General features: G+C 35.0%; 1 protein-coding gene across 2 annotated transcripts; it reads right to left on the reverse strand.

The window, feature by feature from the left end:
• Nucleotides 1–27: 27 nt before the first annotated feature.
• Nucleotides 28–16,037, reverse strand: LOC137830564 (uncharacterized). Of its 2 annotated transcripts, none has more exons than XM_068637992.1 (18): nucleotides 15,410–16,037; nucleotides 14,211–14,757; nucleotides 13,355–13,603; nucleotides 11,580–11,671; nucleotides 10,682–10,901; nucleotides 10,007–10,188; nucleotides 9,684–9,905; nucleotides 9,175–9,344; nucleotides 8,203–8,296; nucleotides 8,033–8,089; nucleotides 3,840–3,977; nucleotides 2,913–2,984; nucleotides 2,674–2,787; nucleotides 2,257–2,418; nucleotides 2,043–2,171; nucleotides 1,796–1,897; nucleotides 966–1,039; nucleotides 28–878 (listed from the first exon to the last, which is right to left on the reverse strand). In XM_068637992.1, the coding sequence occupies exons 1-18, from the start codon at nucleotides 15,893–15,895 to the stop codon at nucleotides 518–520; spliced, it is 3,471 nt and encodes a 1,156-aa protein (XP_068494093.1). In that variant the 5' UTR covers nucleotides 15,896–16,037; the 3' UTR covers nucleotides 28–517. The 2 variants fall into 2 exon arrangements, with proteins under 2 accessions (XP_068494093.1, XP_068494094.1); XM_068637993.1 differs by having other exon boundaries at nucleotides 11,580–11,668; nucleotides 15,410–16,012.
• Nucleotides 16,038–16,407: the final 370 nt, after the last annotated feature.

Consider the following 16,407-nt stretch of genomic DNA (forward strand, 5'->3'; position numbering starts at 1 on the left):
GAAAAAACTTGTGTTGTGACTGTGTGCTGCGTTCAGTATGACTCTTGCATTATGCTTGATTTACAACTTTGCAAATATGAAAAATAGTACAAAATAGCTCAACATATCATTCGTTAGACATGCAATATCTAGTAAGAACTAGCAGCTTCGGAAAAATCCTATCGAGGGCAAAAGATGGCAACACGTAGCCATTTACATTATCAACTATGACCATACTCCATTACAGCAGCTTCCCTCACCAATAACTTAACTTCTCCAGCAACAATATGAATGCACTAAGCAGAACATCATTTTCCCAACCAGTAGATTCCAGCATGTCACCCGAAGAAAGTGACAACTTCCCCTCTATAGTGGTTGCTCAACAGGAAAGAAAAGATCCTGCTTGTAATCCTTCACTTGTTATCTCCCTAGCTTATATATGCAGTTACATATATAAAATGGCATTGCCAGTTTTACATGGTCAGGGAGATATGACATCTTAGAAGTGTTTCTCCAGCTTCAATACTCGACTCATCTATCAATTTCTTTGGAATTTCCTTTTTAGCTTCTGTGACTTGGAAGGTCGTGTAGGCACCTCAGAAGCTGGTTTATATTTTTCAGTACTGGTCATCTTGACGTTTCTCTTCCCACCACCACCAGTGAAACTTTTGTTCCCACCATTCTTGCCTTTTCTATTTTCTTCTGGTCTTTTATCATTAGGACTTTTATCATTGGAATGCCTACTTCTCTTGGGTAAACTTAATCCATCATTACTGGCAGATTTAAATGGTTCCTTTTGGCCAGGCTTGACTGTCTCAAATTTGTTGTCTCTCTTTCTCTTGTTCTTTACTGAATTTTTCTCTGGGGTAGCTGATCTTACAGGCTTCCTCCACTCTGGCCTAAAAAGGGGAGCAAAGATAGGACTCTGAATCAGCTTCGAAGAAACAAAAACTCAACTAATTTTATTCACAAGCAACAAAACATACTTTTTAGTAGAAGAATCTTCAGGGATATTTTCTGAATCGTTAGTGACTGCTTCACTTGATTTGCCATGCCGGTTCTGCAAGTCAATAGTCACCATAATAGTCAGGAGTACACCCTCTACGGATATTACAAATTTTAAATGAGCAAGAAAGTAGTGAAAAATCCAAAGCAAGAAAAAGGAGAAACGAATTTCCCACCCACCCACAAATGACTAATTATAGTTTTCTTGTGAATATTCTTTTAGCCACGGAGTTTATCTAAATGATGTTACCTTTAAAAAATCTGATGGAAGCACAATACAAATATTAATAAAAAAAATCTAAAGCGTCAAATGTCACAGATGACATAGAGAAAACAAATGAAAATAAAACTAACGGCAATATGGAACCTTAAACGTCCTTTTATAGCTTACATAATGAGCAGAAATTTAATTTCTTTATTTCTATTTTTCATACATATTTTAATTTAACAATTTCTCCAACGATTTAATTTAAAAAAAATAATTTTAACAATTAATCAACCAATTTAACAAAAATCACTCTAATAAGAGTTGATGTATCCCAGAAAACAGTAGGGAAAAATAAGAACCAAAAGGAGAGCAGGTATAACCTTCGCTAAAGAAGAACTGAAATTTGTTTGCATTTTTATCCTCTAAAGCACAAGCCTAATAATTCAAAAGCTCAATCTTGATATGAATTTTTAAGCTACTATGTTGCTGACCTTCATGGATTTGCATACAATACTGTATGTAAGATATAGCTGGGCTGAGATCAAACTTAAACTACAAGTACCATTACAATCGTAGTCTTTTAATCAATACTAAAAACAGTACCTCTAGAACAGTCTTGAGAAAAAACTTGTATTTCTCCGGGATAACCAGTTTGACAGCAGCAGAACCACACTTCCGTAATAATATTTCAAATATAACAATGACCTGCAGAAAACAAAAACACATTATTCCTATGGATCTGTAAAGTATACAGATCAATGTGCTCATATTGTGCAGGTACATGTGCATGTAATTTAGCACACACCAGCACGTTGAGAACCAGGAGCTAAACATTAGATATTGTACATGCCTTTGATCTAAAATGATTCCTTGAAACAGACGACCAGGGGAGGATTTCAGTAATAACATCTGAGAGAATATTCTGCAGCTCCCTTGCTTGTAAGCTAGATACCATTACTTTAACAAATCCCAAGACAGCCTATTACAGAACAAAGATTAAATAACAATAACAGAAAGATGTTCAACAAACTCAAAATATGATCTTAAAAAAGTAGAACACTCACTTTTGTGATTTCCATATCTTTGGTTTGCAGCAGAGATAAAAGAGAGGGGACAAGACCTGAAACAGAGATTAAAAGATTTGTATCCTGGTATACCAATACAGACAGCGCAGACACCGCTCCACTTTTTATATGCGGAGATGATCCAGAAAGATATCCCATTATCTGTGTATTGAGAGTATATAAGTGTACAAGTCAATGACACAATTCCACTCCACACACTGGAAACAGCATTGGTTGCATGATTTTTGGCTTATAGAAAAAACATTAAAAAAAAATGCATGATAAATGTGGGAAGTTCAATACTTAATAGAGTGATATCCCACAAGCATATTTAGGAGCAGCCTAGTTAGTAGCTCAAATCTTCTCAAAATAGTGATCCTCTGATTAAAACAAAATTGAAGTCATGCATGGACTTACCATGCTAACTAGTTTGTGATAAGGTTCAATAGAACCAACATATAATGAGTCCCTCAAGGTAGAACTTATATTTAAGAGCAAATCATATGCTTCTTTCCTGGTTTCATCCTTGCCCTAAAAAAAACCATTGAACATAAATCAGTACAGTCATTATCTCTCCTTAGTGATTGAATCCAAGGATGACAAATCTAAGCCAAAGATCTTCAAGAAAATGTATGGCAAGTACTTGATATACTTACATCCTTTAATGTGACAATAATTTCATTGAGAATAAGAAAAACCTTTGAGTTCTCCTCTTCTTCTAAACTAACCTGCAGAGAATGCACACACACATACTTACATATTCAGAAGAAAAAAAAAACACTGAATAATGTACAATTTTACAACTGGATATAAATTATATGCACCCGTCCAATCCTCCTTCAAATACCAAAGAGCAAAGCAAGAAATACAAAGATTTTCAAAATAACTAGGCTAAGGAGCAAAACCCGATAAGAAAACATGCTTAATATGCTAGAACTTCGACAGGCTCTTTGCAGAATTTTAAAAAAGAAAAAACCATGCATATATCTAACAAAAGTGCCATCCATGTACATGTGCTAAACCAGCCTCACTGTTATTTCAACAATCAAAGGAAAAGAAATGCCTACAGAAATTTCTTTAGAAACATAATCATATAAACTTCTATAGTAAGAATGTGTAACAAATTAAATTCTGAAAACCTATAGCATACAGGTACTGTGGAAACAAGCACAGCAACTTCAATGCTGCAAGTTGGTTGCAAATTAATTTTATTTAAAAAGTTTATGGCACTCAATACAAAATTTAATTGGCATTTAAAATTAATTTAATAAAAAAATAAAAAATTTAGATGAACATTAGTACAATAATCAAGACATCAAGTTAAATCTTGAATGTGAAGCTATGACTGAACTAGAACCAAAATAGAAAAAGAAATTACAGGCTAGCTATTCAGTTTAGGTGGGCTTAAATACAGCATCAATTGAAAATGACACATAGACTTAACAATATAAGGAGTTGGATGCTAAAAAAGATTTCTGCAACATAGTTGACAAATAATTTAGAGAAAGATGTCACACATTTTCATATCTAAGACGTGTAGATTAAATAAATTGTAAATAAGAATGGAACATTAGAATTCTAACCTTCATTGCATGTACCATCAGCAGGCGAAAACAAGAATATCGACTTCTAAGAGATGCAATTGCAGTTGGAGGTTTTAAGCCATGTAATAAATCAATTAGCTCAATGTATCGAGCAGAAGAGAAGAAGCATGGGTTCTCCTGCATCATTCAGCAACAAAACTGAGATAGACAGATACAGTTGAAAGAGAGAGAAACAATGCAAGATATCATGAACCTAGAACCGTAAAAACAGGTTGACACCTGCCCCACCATGGGTTTTGGTCGTGATGGGTTGAAAGGCCCACTATTAAGAATGAAGAAAATAAATATAGGATTGATATCCCTTCTGTAAAATACATACATAAGAATGTTTATTTATAAATGAAAATAAACATAATTAATAACAGAATAACATAAACTATGGGCTAAGCCCATTATATTCAATACTCTCCTCAAGCTGGTGTATATAAATCATATGTACCAAGCATGTTACAAATATAATCAATTCTAGGTGCCCATAAAGATTTAGTGAAAAGATCTATTAATTGATCATTTGAATTAACAAACTCACTCTTGATGTCTCTAGACACAATATTTTCTGAAATGAAATGATAATCAATCTCAATATGTTTGGTCCTTTCATGAAAGACGGGATTTGAGTTATTATGAAGAACAACCTCATTATCACAAATGAGTGTCATTTGATTGACTTCTCCAAATTGCAATTATTTGAGTAACTGAAGTAGCTGAAGTCATAGCTCTATATCGTGCTTCAACACTAGATCTTGTCACAACAAGTAGCGAGTCATACCAAACTATTGAACAACTTTGCTAAATTTTTAAAACCAAGCCCTGAGAGACTACTTCAAGCAATATCAGGATTTGCGAAGACGACATACCAATCTAGAATACTCCCCCTGAGCAACAAAGTTGGGAGGTTACTCCATATAAATTTCTTCCTGCAAATCCTCATTAAGGAATTTTTGACATTGAGCTGATATAGAGGCCATTGTTGAAGAGCAGCCATGGCTACGAATAAGCGAACTGAAGTCACCAAAAAATTTGGTATAACCCTTAGCCACAAGGCGAGCTTTGAGACGATCAACAGTACCATCAAGACCAACATTGATAGCAAAAATCCACTTGCAACCAACAACAGATTTCCTAGAACGTAAAGGAACAAGGTCCCAAGTCCCATTCTTCTTAAGCGCACTCATTTCATCAAACATGGTTTGACGCCAACCAGGATGAACTAAGGCATCACCTATAGACTTTGGAATGGACACATAAGAAATATACAAAAGGTAGGTATAAAAAGGTTGAGATAATCGATGGTAGCTTAAAGCATTATAATGTGGAGAGGGAAGGGACAGAGGATTTGGCACTAAAAGAGAATCATCCTGTAGACGATGGGAAGACTAACGACAGACTAACAACGATTGTAAACTTGAAGAGGTGGTGGAGAAGGAGAATCTTTAGGTACACTAGACATAACAATAGGATCAAAGACAACTGAAATATGTACTTGTTCAGATGGACACACAGGTGGAGAAGATAAAGGCTTAAAATAAAAAGAAAACTCAGTGAAGTTGACATCTGCATAAATAGAATAACGATTAAGAGATGGTGAAAAACATTTATATCGTTTTTGAGATCTAGTAAACCCTAAAAAAACACATTTATGTGACCTAGCATATAATTTATCAACACTGGGTCAAAAATTGTGAACAAAGCAAGTAGACCCAAAAACTTTAGGTGGTAAGGGATGAAGAGATTCATGAGGAAAAATAAATAAAATGAGGAATTTTATACTCTAAAACCGAAGATGACATACGATTAATTTAAATAACATGCACTAAGGATAGCATCACCCCAAAAACGTTGAGGAACAACACCATGAAGTAACATAGTGCAAGTAGTTTCAACAAGGTGTCTATTCTTGCACTTTGCCACCCCATTTTGTTGAGGGGTATAAGCACATGATTTTTGATGAAGAATGTCATGAGATTTTATAAAAGTGGTAAAAGAATGAGAAAGATACTCATGAGCTTTATCACTGCGTAAGGTTTGAATCGTTGATTTTTAATTTCGTTATAAAAAGTTTGAAATATAGAAAACAACTCAGAACAAGATTTCATTAAAAATAACCAAGTACACTTGAATAATCATCAATAAAAGTAACAAAATACTAAAACCCTAAATTAGACTTAGCATGACTTGGTCCCCAAATATCATAGTGAAATAAGGCAAAAGCACGTTGTGAGACACTACTAGAAAAATACCTGCAACTTTGTTTATCTCAGTGTTATCAATTATCGGCTATGGCGGCGCCATGGCGGATGGCGGTGGCCGATTTTCTAACCACTGCCACAACAAGGCGGTGGCGATGAAGATATTCCATGGCGGCCGCTTTTGCCATCTTGGAGTGCAAACGAATATCAGAAATATTGGGAAAAAAGGTGGCGACAGCAGCATTGCACGCTGTGACGACGCGAATCATGAAGACCTAAACCTAGTTTTTAGAAGTTTGGGCCAAAGGCCCATTTTAAATTTAACCTAATAAAAAACCCTAAAATTTAAATAGAGAGTGTGTGTGAGTGGTGTGTGGCTCCCTGGGAAACCCTAATTTAAATATGACAACATATTTAACCTTAGGCTTTTGGGTCTATTTTGGGGCCATGTAAAACATTATATAACTATTCTCAACAACCTTATTATTTTTGTATTTTTTTGAAGTTATTTATATACATATATATATATATATATATGTATATTATATTTTTTTTTACCACAATGCTTCCGCCATAACTCGTTATGGTTTCCGTTATAACCCTATAAAGGATTTTTGGGTCTCCAATATGATCCGTTATCCGATATCGATAACACTGGTTTATCTAAATGACATGACTCACAAGACAAACTAGACACTTTGGACAAACTTGGAACAAGGTATTGCATCTTAGAAAGACTAGGATGACCTAGCTGAGCATGAATGAGAGATGGAGAATACATAATCGTGTCAACATGTGCAGATGTTCATAGGTGATAAAGAGCAAGACTCACATCCGGATCCAATCATTTGTCCCAAACTTATTTATGTAAACAAACAAAATCTTTGGTAAAAGAAATAACACAACAATTGAATTTTTTTCCTTTGTAAGCTACGAGCCGCATTTTTACTTTGGTTTTCCCTTTTTATTACTCAACTCGCAGAGCAAAGGGTTTCCTTAATGGCTTGGTGCTACCACAAGATACTTTACTTTGGTAGGTAGCCCACCGAGTTGGTTTGGTTAGCACAGGTTCATCCTAATGGGTCGGGTTCTAAATGAACAGAGTGACTTTTTTATATACCTAAAATGTTTCTTCTTGCACCCTATCATTTTTTGAAATCCCGAAATTGCCCTTCACATTTTATTTCAAAACACAAGTTCCATGGCAGTGTGGGTTGCAAGTGGAATCGTGGAGGTTGTTGTAGCAAAGGTTGAGCTCAATGGAGGTATGGTGGAGTTGTTGCTGTTGAGAAGGCTTCGTTGGTGGTTTGAACTTGAAGTAAAAAATGAGGTGTGATATATAGTTTTGGGTTAGGTATGGTAGCATGGTGTTTCTAGAAATCGGGTTCTCAGAATTAGTTTCGGATTGGTATTCCAAAATGGGAAAATGAATTCTGGAATTGGACAAACCGTAAGCGAAAAAAAGCATTCTAGAATGGGGTGCTACGGAATGGAAAGTTGTTTTATGGAATGGGGTTTCCAAAAGCGAAAAAATCCATTCCATTCCGTAATTCAAATTTATTTCCCATAATAGCCATTCAGAAAGAGAGAAAAAACCTCACATGGTCATTTTCGTCATTTCATGCTTTTATGGGGTGCAAGAAGAAGAATGACAGGATGCAGAAAGAAACACCCAAAATGTTTCTATTTTTTCCAGTCCATCCTAACCCAAACTAGTGATGGGCCCATGTTTTCATCCCGTTTTGACATCTACACAACAGAATTCCTTTAATATATAGACTTAAAGAATTAAATACATCATTCTTTAAGAAAATAATTAAATAAGAAAATAAATTCTAACATAGCACCTAGGGTGCACTAAAATAGTATAGATATCTGAAAAAGATATCAAATATTTCTTAGATTTTCTAATAGATAGATAGATAGATAACAAGAGTACAAGGGAGAAAATGAAACAGAATTATCATCAAAGCAAATCCAAACCTCCAAAATTTTGTTCAATGTGTTGTATGCTTCATGATGAACACTCTCATCACTTTCCTGTAAAACCAAAAGCATACATGATATTCTTTTACAAAATTATATAGTTAGTCAAAAGAATTAATGAAAACCGTAATATCAATAAAAAGTATTCTTCAAACTTCGAAAAATACCTGAAATGAATGTATAGTTAAATTATAAATTATCTCAATAAGATTTTCATTTGCTCCTTCAACAAGACAAGATGCCATTTCCATTATCAAACACCTGAAGAACACAATGACTTTGATTTTCTATTTATTATATAATAACAAGAAATTTAAAGCTAGTAGCAGGTTTTCAGCGCATACAGTTTCCATATTATTAATTTCAAATTGGGAGACATCATAGTATTGCTCAAGTTTATGTAATCGTGTAAAAGCTAAGCCACTCAGCTAATATGTATGAAGGTTGGCTTCTGAACAAGATTAACAACTGAATAAATAATTATCAATTAATTTTGACGAGCTACAGAAAAAGAAATGTTATAAGTATTGGACACCAACACTCGAAAACTTCTACCAGTTGGGAGTAGGCACATGAATGATTTATCAAATCTCTTAACATGTTTCACCCTGCAAAAGTCTTTTCAGAATGAAACACGGACAATGCAGCAACCTTTTTTATCATAAATTTAAGTTTAAGAAGAATGCAGAAGTTAAGGATTTAACTCTTGACCACTTGGACAAGTTGGTTATATACCATGTAAGAATCAACTGTTAAATTTAAATTGTTCAGTGTAAGCGCATGAATGGTTCTATTACATACTTTAGCAATAAACAGCCAAAATTAGAAGAAAATAGAGTCTTTAGATTGGTAGTTCCCGTCAATCACTCAATTATTTTGCTGTACATGTTGGTAAATGCCATACTTCTAAGATTAAACTTAGCGGAACTATGCATAAATCTCTATTATCACAAATAATAAACCTGTGCGAGAAGAAAATCAACAAGATGATGGCTACGTAAGTCAGATGAAAAACCAGCAGAAAATAAATTGTATTATCTCTGTTAAGTAACAAAAAGAAATGCAAGACCAATATAATTTGGTAAATGCTAACAGACATCAACATTGGCAATTACTCTTGTATAAATTAATCACCATACCTCGGAGAGCATCTCTTCAAGTCACTTTGACCACTCTCTACCTCTCCAGGACTTGTCAATATTTTAGCTTCACCTTCAGAATCTACATATTCAGACCTCTTAAGCAAAGACACAAGAAGCTCTTTGATTACAGAAGAATCAGTGACAGACGCCAGGCACCCAATTGCTCGCTAAAAAAGAAACAAGAAAAAAATATTCCAAATTACTTAACATTATCAAAAGTTAATATAAAGTAAATAATGACCAAGATCAGAAAGCAGTTGAGAACGACGTGTAAACAATTCATCAACCTGTATTATAAGGGCAAGGAAAGCAAGAGGCAACATTAAAAGACAATAATGTTCAGCCTAGCATTTCTCCATTATTTTAAATGGCCCAAGTAGAATAATACCATTCCACCATATTCGCAGAAAAAAATAATTCATGCATTTTCTACAACAAAATAGAACATAAGAGAGAGGTATCAGTCTATATGGGAGAATGAATAACACAAGTGATAAATGCAGAACCTTTAAAGATAAGCGTGCTTCTGGAAGTGAACTGATAAATAAATCTGATAAAACATAAAGCAACTGAATTGAACAAGATGCCAATGACTTTATGTTTTTGGTAGCAGCTTTCTTTGAATAAGTAGGTTGCTTGCTGAACTCCAACAAAAAATCATATTCGCCATGGCAATCTTCCATGCTCTTTTTAGGGCTAAGTGCAGCTTTGTTCTCATTTACAAGAATCTGCACAAAAGTCATAATCATTTTAAAAGGAAAAACAACTTAAAAAACAACATATAAGAACAAAGTTTACGAGGGTCTCCACTAGTTTGTGAAAGTGTTACCTGCAATGCCTTGGAAACATTTTGATGCATGGAATGATCCTTCTTAAGAAAATTAATAAGGACATATGAGAGACGAGTAAAACTTTGGTCAGTATCAGTTGCATGACGACAAAAGCCAGGTAGCAATCCCCAAAGTTCATGAGCACAAGCCATCATTTCCTGACTAAACTCTGACTTACTGACTGAAAGAAACAGGAAAAAATTTGCTCACCATTTTGAACAAGAAAGTGATTGTCATAAAATTGGAATTGCACGGACAGCAGCAAAAGGGAAAAATATTTGAGAACAAAAAAAATACAGTGCTTTTCTCTAATTGATTTTCTAAGTCATCGGAATATTCCAAATTATCTAGTTGCTACAAATTAGTTTCCTTTTCCTATTCTTTTTTATATAAACAAAATGGAAAAGTAATTATCTTTCACTATTTACAAACTCAATTATTTTGAGAAGCTTCTATGCTATGAAAGTAATAGAAAATCAGACAAGCTCCATCCATCTCTAAGCCAAAAAAGTAAAGAAAAAGGGGGATGGGAACCATGCTCAAAGCAATGCAAGTGGCAATGACAGGGAGAGAATAAACAGAAGAAAATAACTCAAGTTTCCTCCACCTTAAAAGAAAAGAAAAAAAAGGGGGAAGAAAGAAAACAGCCTCAAAGCAGATAATATTAAATATACCTTTTTGACTAGCATTCTTAAAGGACTTGGCAAGAGGGATGATATGCTCCATGTAGTATGCAAGCGATGCACCACTAACATAGCGCTTCAAGATTGGTACTAGCCAAATATTTGAATAATCATAGCTGTCTTTGTCAAGGGATATAAGGGATATAGGTACAAGTGAAAGAAATCTCTCTATCCCCATAGCATAAACAGCAGACCCAATGCATTTCTGAAGCTGCATTAAATTGAAAAGCAGATGATTCGGCAATCAGTTTAAATTGTACCAGAACAGAAATAACAGTAATAGCAAAGTACTAGTAGTAAGTAGCAACAAATGTTTTTGAGAATAAAGACGATTACTAAATAAGCAAATAGACAGGACACAGATGGAGGTTCAACTAGGGTGAGCAGGGGAAGACCTGGCATTCAGAATATGGCTACAATGTTACTTAAATATAGTATGCAGGATATAAATAAACAAGTTAATCATAAACAGATTAAATTAACCAAGTATGCATGAAATAATTCAAATATTACGAAATTTAATCACATGCCGGCATTTTTTTATCTTTAAGCTAAATAAGGAAAAAAAAAGGTAACATTTATATGATAACTAATAAACTAATTTATTCCATATTATTACATTGACTGTGTCAACAAACAAAAGTATTTAATATATCAAAATACACATCATTATACTGAAAATTAAAAAAAAAATATCCTCATCAAGTGTTCCAGCAAGGTTCCACAGTGCTGATCTAAAAGGAAATAGACAGTGAAGTACCCCAGAAATTTTGAAATGAGTGAAAAACAGACAATGAATCATAAGATGACACGTTTAAGATGTAGAAATCTAATTATCAAAACTTTGATCAATGTGGGAGCCGCTACAGAATCTTTCATGGGTACTTACATGCTCATTATGAATCTTGCCTCCGGAAATTTTAACCATCAAGTCCGCAAGCTTAAGCACAATGTTCCTCATCAACACAAATGAGGATTCTCCTTCAACAAAAAAGGAATACAAGAGAATAAGAAGATATGGACAACATGTAGTTTTATAACTATTATTCTTCTAAAGAAGAAATCTTATTACTGATAAAGAAACAAGTGTGATAACAGACAATAAGACATCATCATAAATTTAAAAACAAACAAGCAGCCTTGTAAATGTGTTATATCCATGTTTGGACTTAAGCACATGAGGAGAGTTCAACCCAAAAAACTAGTCCATTATATTGGAGAACTTTTAAGAATTAAGTACAACATCAAGTACATTATCCTACTCAACATGGGATTCCTATAGTTTAAGATGATATCTAGTATTTTTCAAAACCGTATTAGGCGGTCAACTCACTGTTCCGGTCCCTGGTGAGGTTTCTGACGACCTCTGTTTGCTCTAGAGAGCATAGGGTTGGGATTAAACCGAGCCAATCTACCCAACTATACAAACTCTGACTTGAACCACCCATCAATGTGAGGATGTGCATCATCTGCCCTACAGTTCACAACTCTGACCCACACGTGGCAGTGCTTGCAGGACCTCCTAATGGCCGACCAACCTGCAACCAGGTTGCCTCCTCCATATGACCCTACCCCTGTGGTGGTAGCTCCATCGGAGTTCGTTTGGCGGTTCAATTTATTTTTCTCTCACTTTATTTTATTATTTTTTTTCCATATTTTAAGAAAAAAAAATGTCTTCCAACACCCAATCAACATCCATAACAGATTCACCCATCTTTTGCAACCATATTGTTAGTATTAAGAAGATGGACAGATCTAACTAATCAGCTTAGGATTTCAAAATTGGGTTATCGTTAAGTAGGTTGGGCTACAAAGCTCATCTCACTACAACTCTTGAATCTATTCCTACAAAACGTGAACTATGGATGAAAATTAATGTTCAACTGTTTAGTGTTATTAAATCCACCACCTATTTTTTCTCCCCGTGAGACATTTGGATAACTTTGAAGTGAGGCTTGTATACCAATGGCAGACCACAATTGTACAGCATGTGCCAAGATCTCTTGACACTTCTTGCAACACAACGATATGAGAGCCCTAAGTTTGCTAAAAGCAGGAAACAAACACAACCTTACTCACCTCACTGCTTCCAAAACCTTAAACATATTACACATCATGAAACTTTTCCACAACAAAAAGTGTAGAAGCACACTAATGAAAAAAAATGTGAAGCATTTTTCCAATCTAACCAGGTACACAAGTATAATAACAAACAACAAATCAGGGGAAACAGATGTTAAGGTCCGTGAATCTGAAACACAGCATTTTCTTACGGTGCTTCGTAATATCTATATTACCCTTAGTGTTTCTACATCATAATATATAATCACATAATTTCCAATTATTTTTTACTTTATTCTACACCACGAACCATCTCTCTCCCCCACTGAGCAAACCAAAGTAAGTTCACTGATTAAACAGAGTAACCTCAATAAAAAAACAGCACCCTTGTTTCGTCCATATACAAAAAACTGGAATACTAGATATAACACCTAATTTTTTTTACAAACATTAATTATTAATTGTGGCAATATAAAAGCAAACTGGGGCTCTAGCTCAGTCAGTTGATAGAGCAATTGCAAGTTGTTATAGACCTCCTTAAATGAAATTCAAAAGGGCAATTCTTACACATGTTAAACTAATATAATGACAAGTATCCCATACCAAGATCAAGAAATAAAACAGATATGACTGACAAAACGTGCTCATTTGGAACTCCATCAGTAGAAGAAAGGGCATCCTCAAAAACAGCACATGTTGACTTTATTGCATCTGCTTTAACACGTTCCGGACTATCATGAAATGTTTGATCTGTACCCATTAACATGCTCAAGGGACCAATATGATGCTTGAGCACATCAATCAAAATACTTGAAGCTTGTGATGCGGTGTTTCCATCAAAAGTTAGAAGACCTGAGTTCAACATTGGTAGCTTGACTCAGAAAAAATACCATAGAAAAGGGAAAATACAGGGAGCTAACAGCAGTATCAATAAAATTAATTAAGTATTTACCAACACAAATCCCCCCCAAACCATTAATGAAATAACAAATAACCTTCAAATGCTGCAAGGAAGATATCAAAAAGAGAAATTAAGGTGTTAAAGAAAATACAGCTTTCAAAACAACATTCCCACAGTGACATAATTAATCTATCATTTTATCATCAACAATAATAAAATCTTTACGAATTATAATAGATTCAAACTGCAAAAAAATTAAATTTGAAGGTACAACTTGCCGTAAAAAATCCTTAACAGAAATCCATGGTGAAAAACAACAAAGTATTGCTATCTGGCTGCATGGAAAATGTTTTATATGGGAATTATTGATAGATTTTGATTTCTAATTAACTAATTAATTATGTAATGATCCGATCAATTGTAACTTAGTACAGCATACTTTTCAATAAAATTATCAGAAGCTATAGTGTTCAGCACATAATCAGATTAAATAAAATAATCAGAAAATTACTATAACAAATTTTCTACTATTGATGAACATGGATGAACCATACATACCAATCATGGATCTACAAACTGGAGGGAGATTCTTGATCCACAAGCTTGATTGTCCATTATAAAGTAAGTCCATCCCAACTCTTAATAATTTTGAAGCCAAAATCACAGTATCCAAAGGGTTTTTATCCCCCAAAGACACAAATGAAGTAAGAGAAACTACAATGTCCTCTGTCTCTAGCACTATATTTTTTATTCTCAAAGCTTCAAAAATAGCTTCAATAGTTTTAAGAGCATGCCTTGCAAGTTCCGAAGACATACAACTAAATAATTTATGCACTTCTGAAAGAACTTTCAGAATGATTTTCGTAGATAGATATGGAGCAATGAGATTAATTAAATTCATAAGATGTAGGACCTCCAGGTGTTCATGTTTCAAAACCTTATCTTCTTTAGATTCATCAAAAGTCCTCAAAGCATTTAACTTCAGTACCAAAGCACTGCAACTTTTCAGCTCTGACAAAACCAACTTGCTAGCTTCCTTGGTAACCGTGGAGGATTTGATAGACTTGAAAACCTTCTCCATAGCTTCTTGAGCACATCTGCGTACCTAAACCAAACAAACAAACCACAACACAATTTTAACAGAAAAATTCCATAACCTCAGAGTAGTGAAATGGTTAATAGCCATCGACCAATGTCTCCAAATCAAAGGCCATAACTAAATGCTGATTGCAAAGTAAAAACATCACCAGATCTATTCATGTGGATATAAATACACAGTTTAAAACTACAGTTGCAGCACTGAAATTGCAGAACATTGCAAGTATGTATGCCCAACTGATTCCTTTTGAAAGTGACTGCAGGGGCCTCTAAGACCGCCACATTGCATATAAATGAACGAAAATAAAAAATAATAATAAAACATAGAGACAGTGGAAGGGACCGATGTCAGCAAAATCAAATTTGAAGGCCATAACCAAACGCAGAATGCAGATTACATTACAAGGTAGAAACTATCATCGAATGAATCTACTGCAACTTAAAACACTGAATATAGACTATCCAAAAATAAAATAAAAACAAATACTGTAATCACAAGATTGGGAATGATACGATTGCAGGGATCAATGTCTGCAAAGTTGGAAGGCCATAAATAAGTAAATGCACACAGCAAGCTCAAAAAACTATCATCAAAGGAATCTACCCATGATTGGATATATAAATTAAGCATGAAAACACATAGCTCAAACGACTCTAACCTTGGGGCGCTTGCAAATGGAGAACTTGAGCAATGCTTCAAAGCCCAATTTGATTCCATCCCAATCCTCCAAATCACAAAACCCAATCAAAACACCCAAGCACTTCACCATGGCCCTCACGCAAGCCGCGCCCAACTCCTCGCCCTCCCTGGCCAGCACCGCGACGAGGATCTCAGAAGCTTCCTGCGACTTCGACGCCGCGATGCCGCCGGGCGGCACGAGGGGGAGGGCGATGGCCATGAAGGACACTAAGGCGGAGAGCGCGACGGGGTCCAGCGCCTCCACGGCGTCGAGGGCGGAGATGGCGGCGGCGAAGTAGGCGGGCGGCGTGAGGGGGAGGGACTCGGCAGCGAGGTTGGACCGCAGGGCGGCGGCGGTCGCGAGGAGGTGGCGGTGCTGCGGCGCGGTGGAGTTGGCGTAGCGGTCCATGAGCTGCTGGCAGAGGTCCGAACCGACCTTGAATGACTCCACGTGTTCTTCTTCCATGGAATTTGAAGGTTCGGACTTCGGTTCGGAGAATTTGGTTCGCCTCTTAGTTGGTGGAGAAGGAAACAAGAAGGGCGCAGAGGTGAAGGAGGGTTTAAACGTTTTAAGGGTTTATGCTTTTCAAGAACCACAAGAAAAAAAACAAAATTAATAACGATTAAACATATTTTTATTCCTTCATGAAATAATCATGATTTGATTTTTTTTCATAAAAAAATATTTTCATTCCTATCAAATTCAAAAAAATCAGTTCTTAAAAGATTTTGTTTTTTGGCTCTCATACTTCAAATTTTGAAATCTTTTCCAACTTTTAATACTAAATTTAAAATAGATAATTTAAAAAAAAAATGTAAAGTATCAAAGGTTGACACTAGTAATGTCTGACCCTAATTTATAACTGTATCTCTATTTTCATCAATACATTAACCATTTTTTTTAAACTAAACAAAATTATCTGAAAAATTTCTCCTTAACAAATAAAAAATAATTTATTTATTTAATAGTATAAATAA

Source organism: Phaseolus vulgaris, chromosome 7 (genome assembly GCF_000499845.2).
Source record: "Phaseolus vulgaris cultivar G19833 chromosome 7, P. vulgaris v2.0, whole genome shotgun sequence".
In the NCBI taxonomy this organism is placed as follows: Eukaryota; Viridiplantae; Streptophyta; class Magnoliopsida; order Fabales; family Fabaceae; genus Phaseolus; species Phaseolus vulgaris.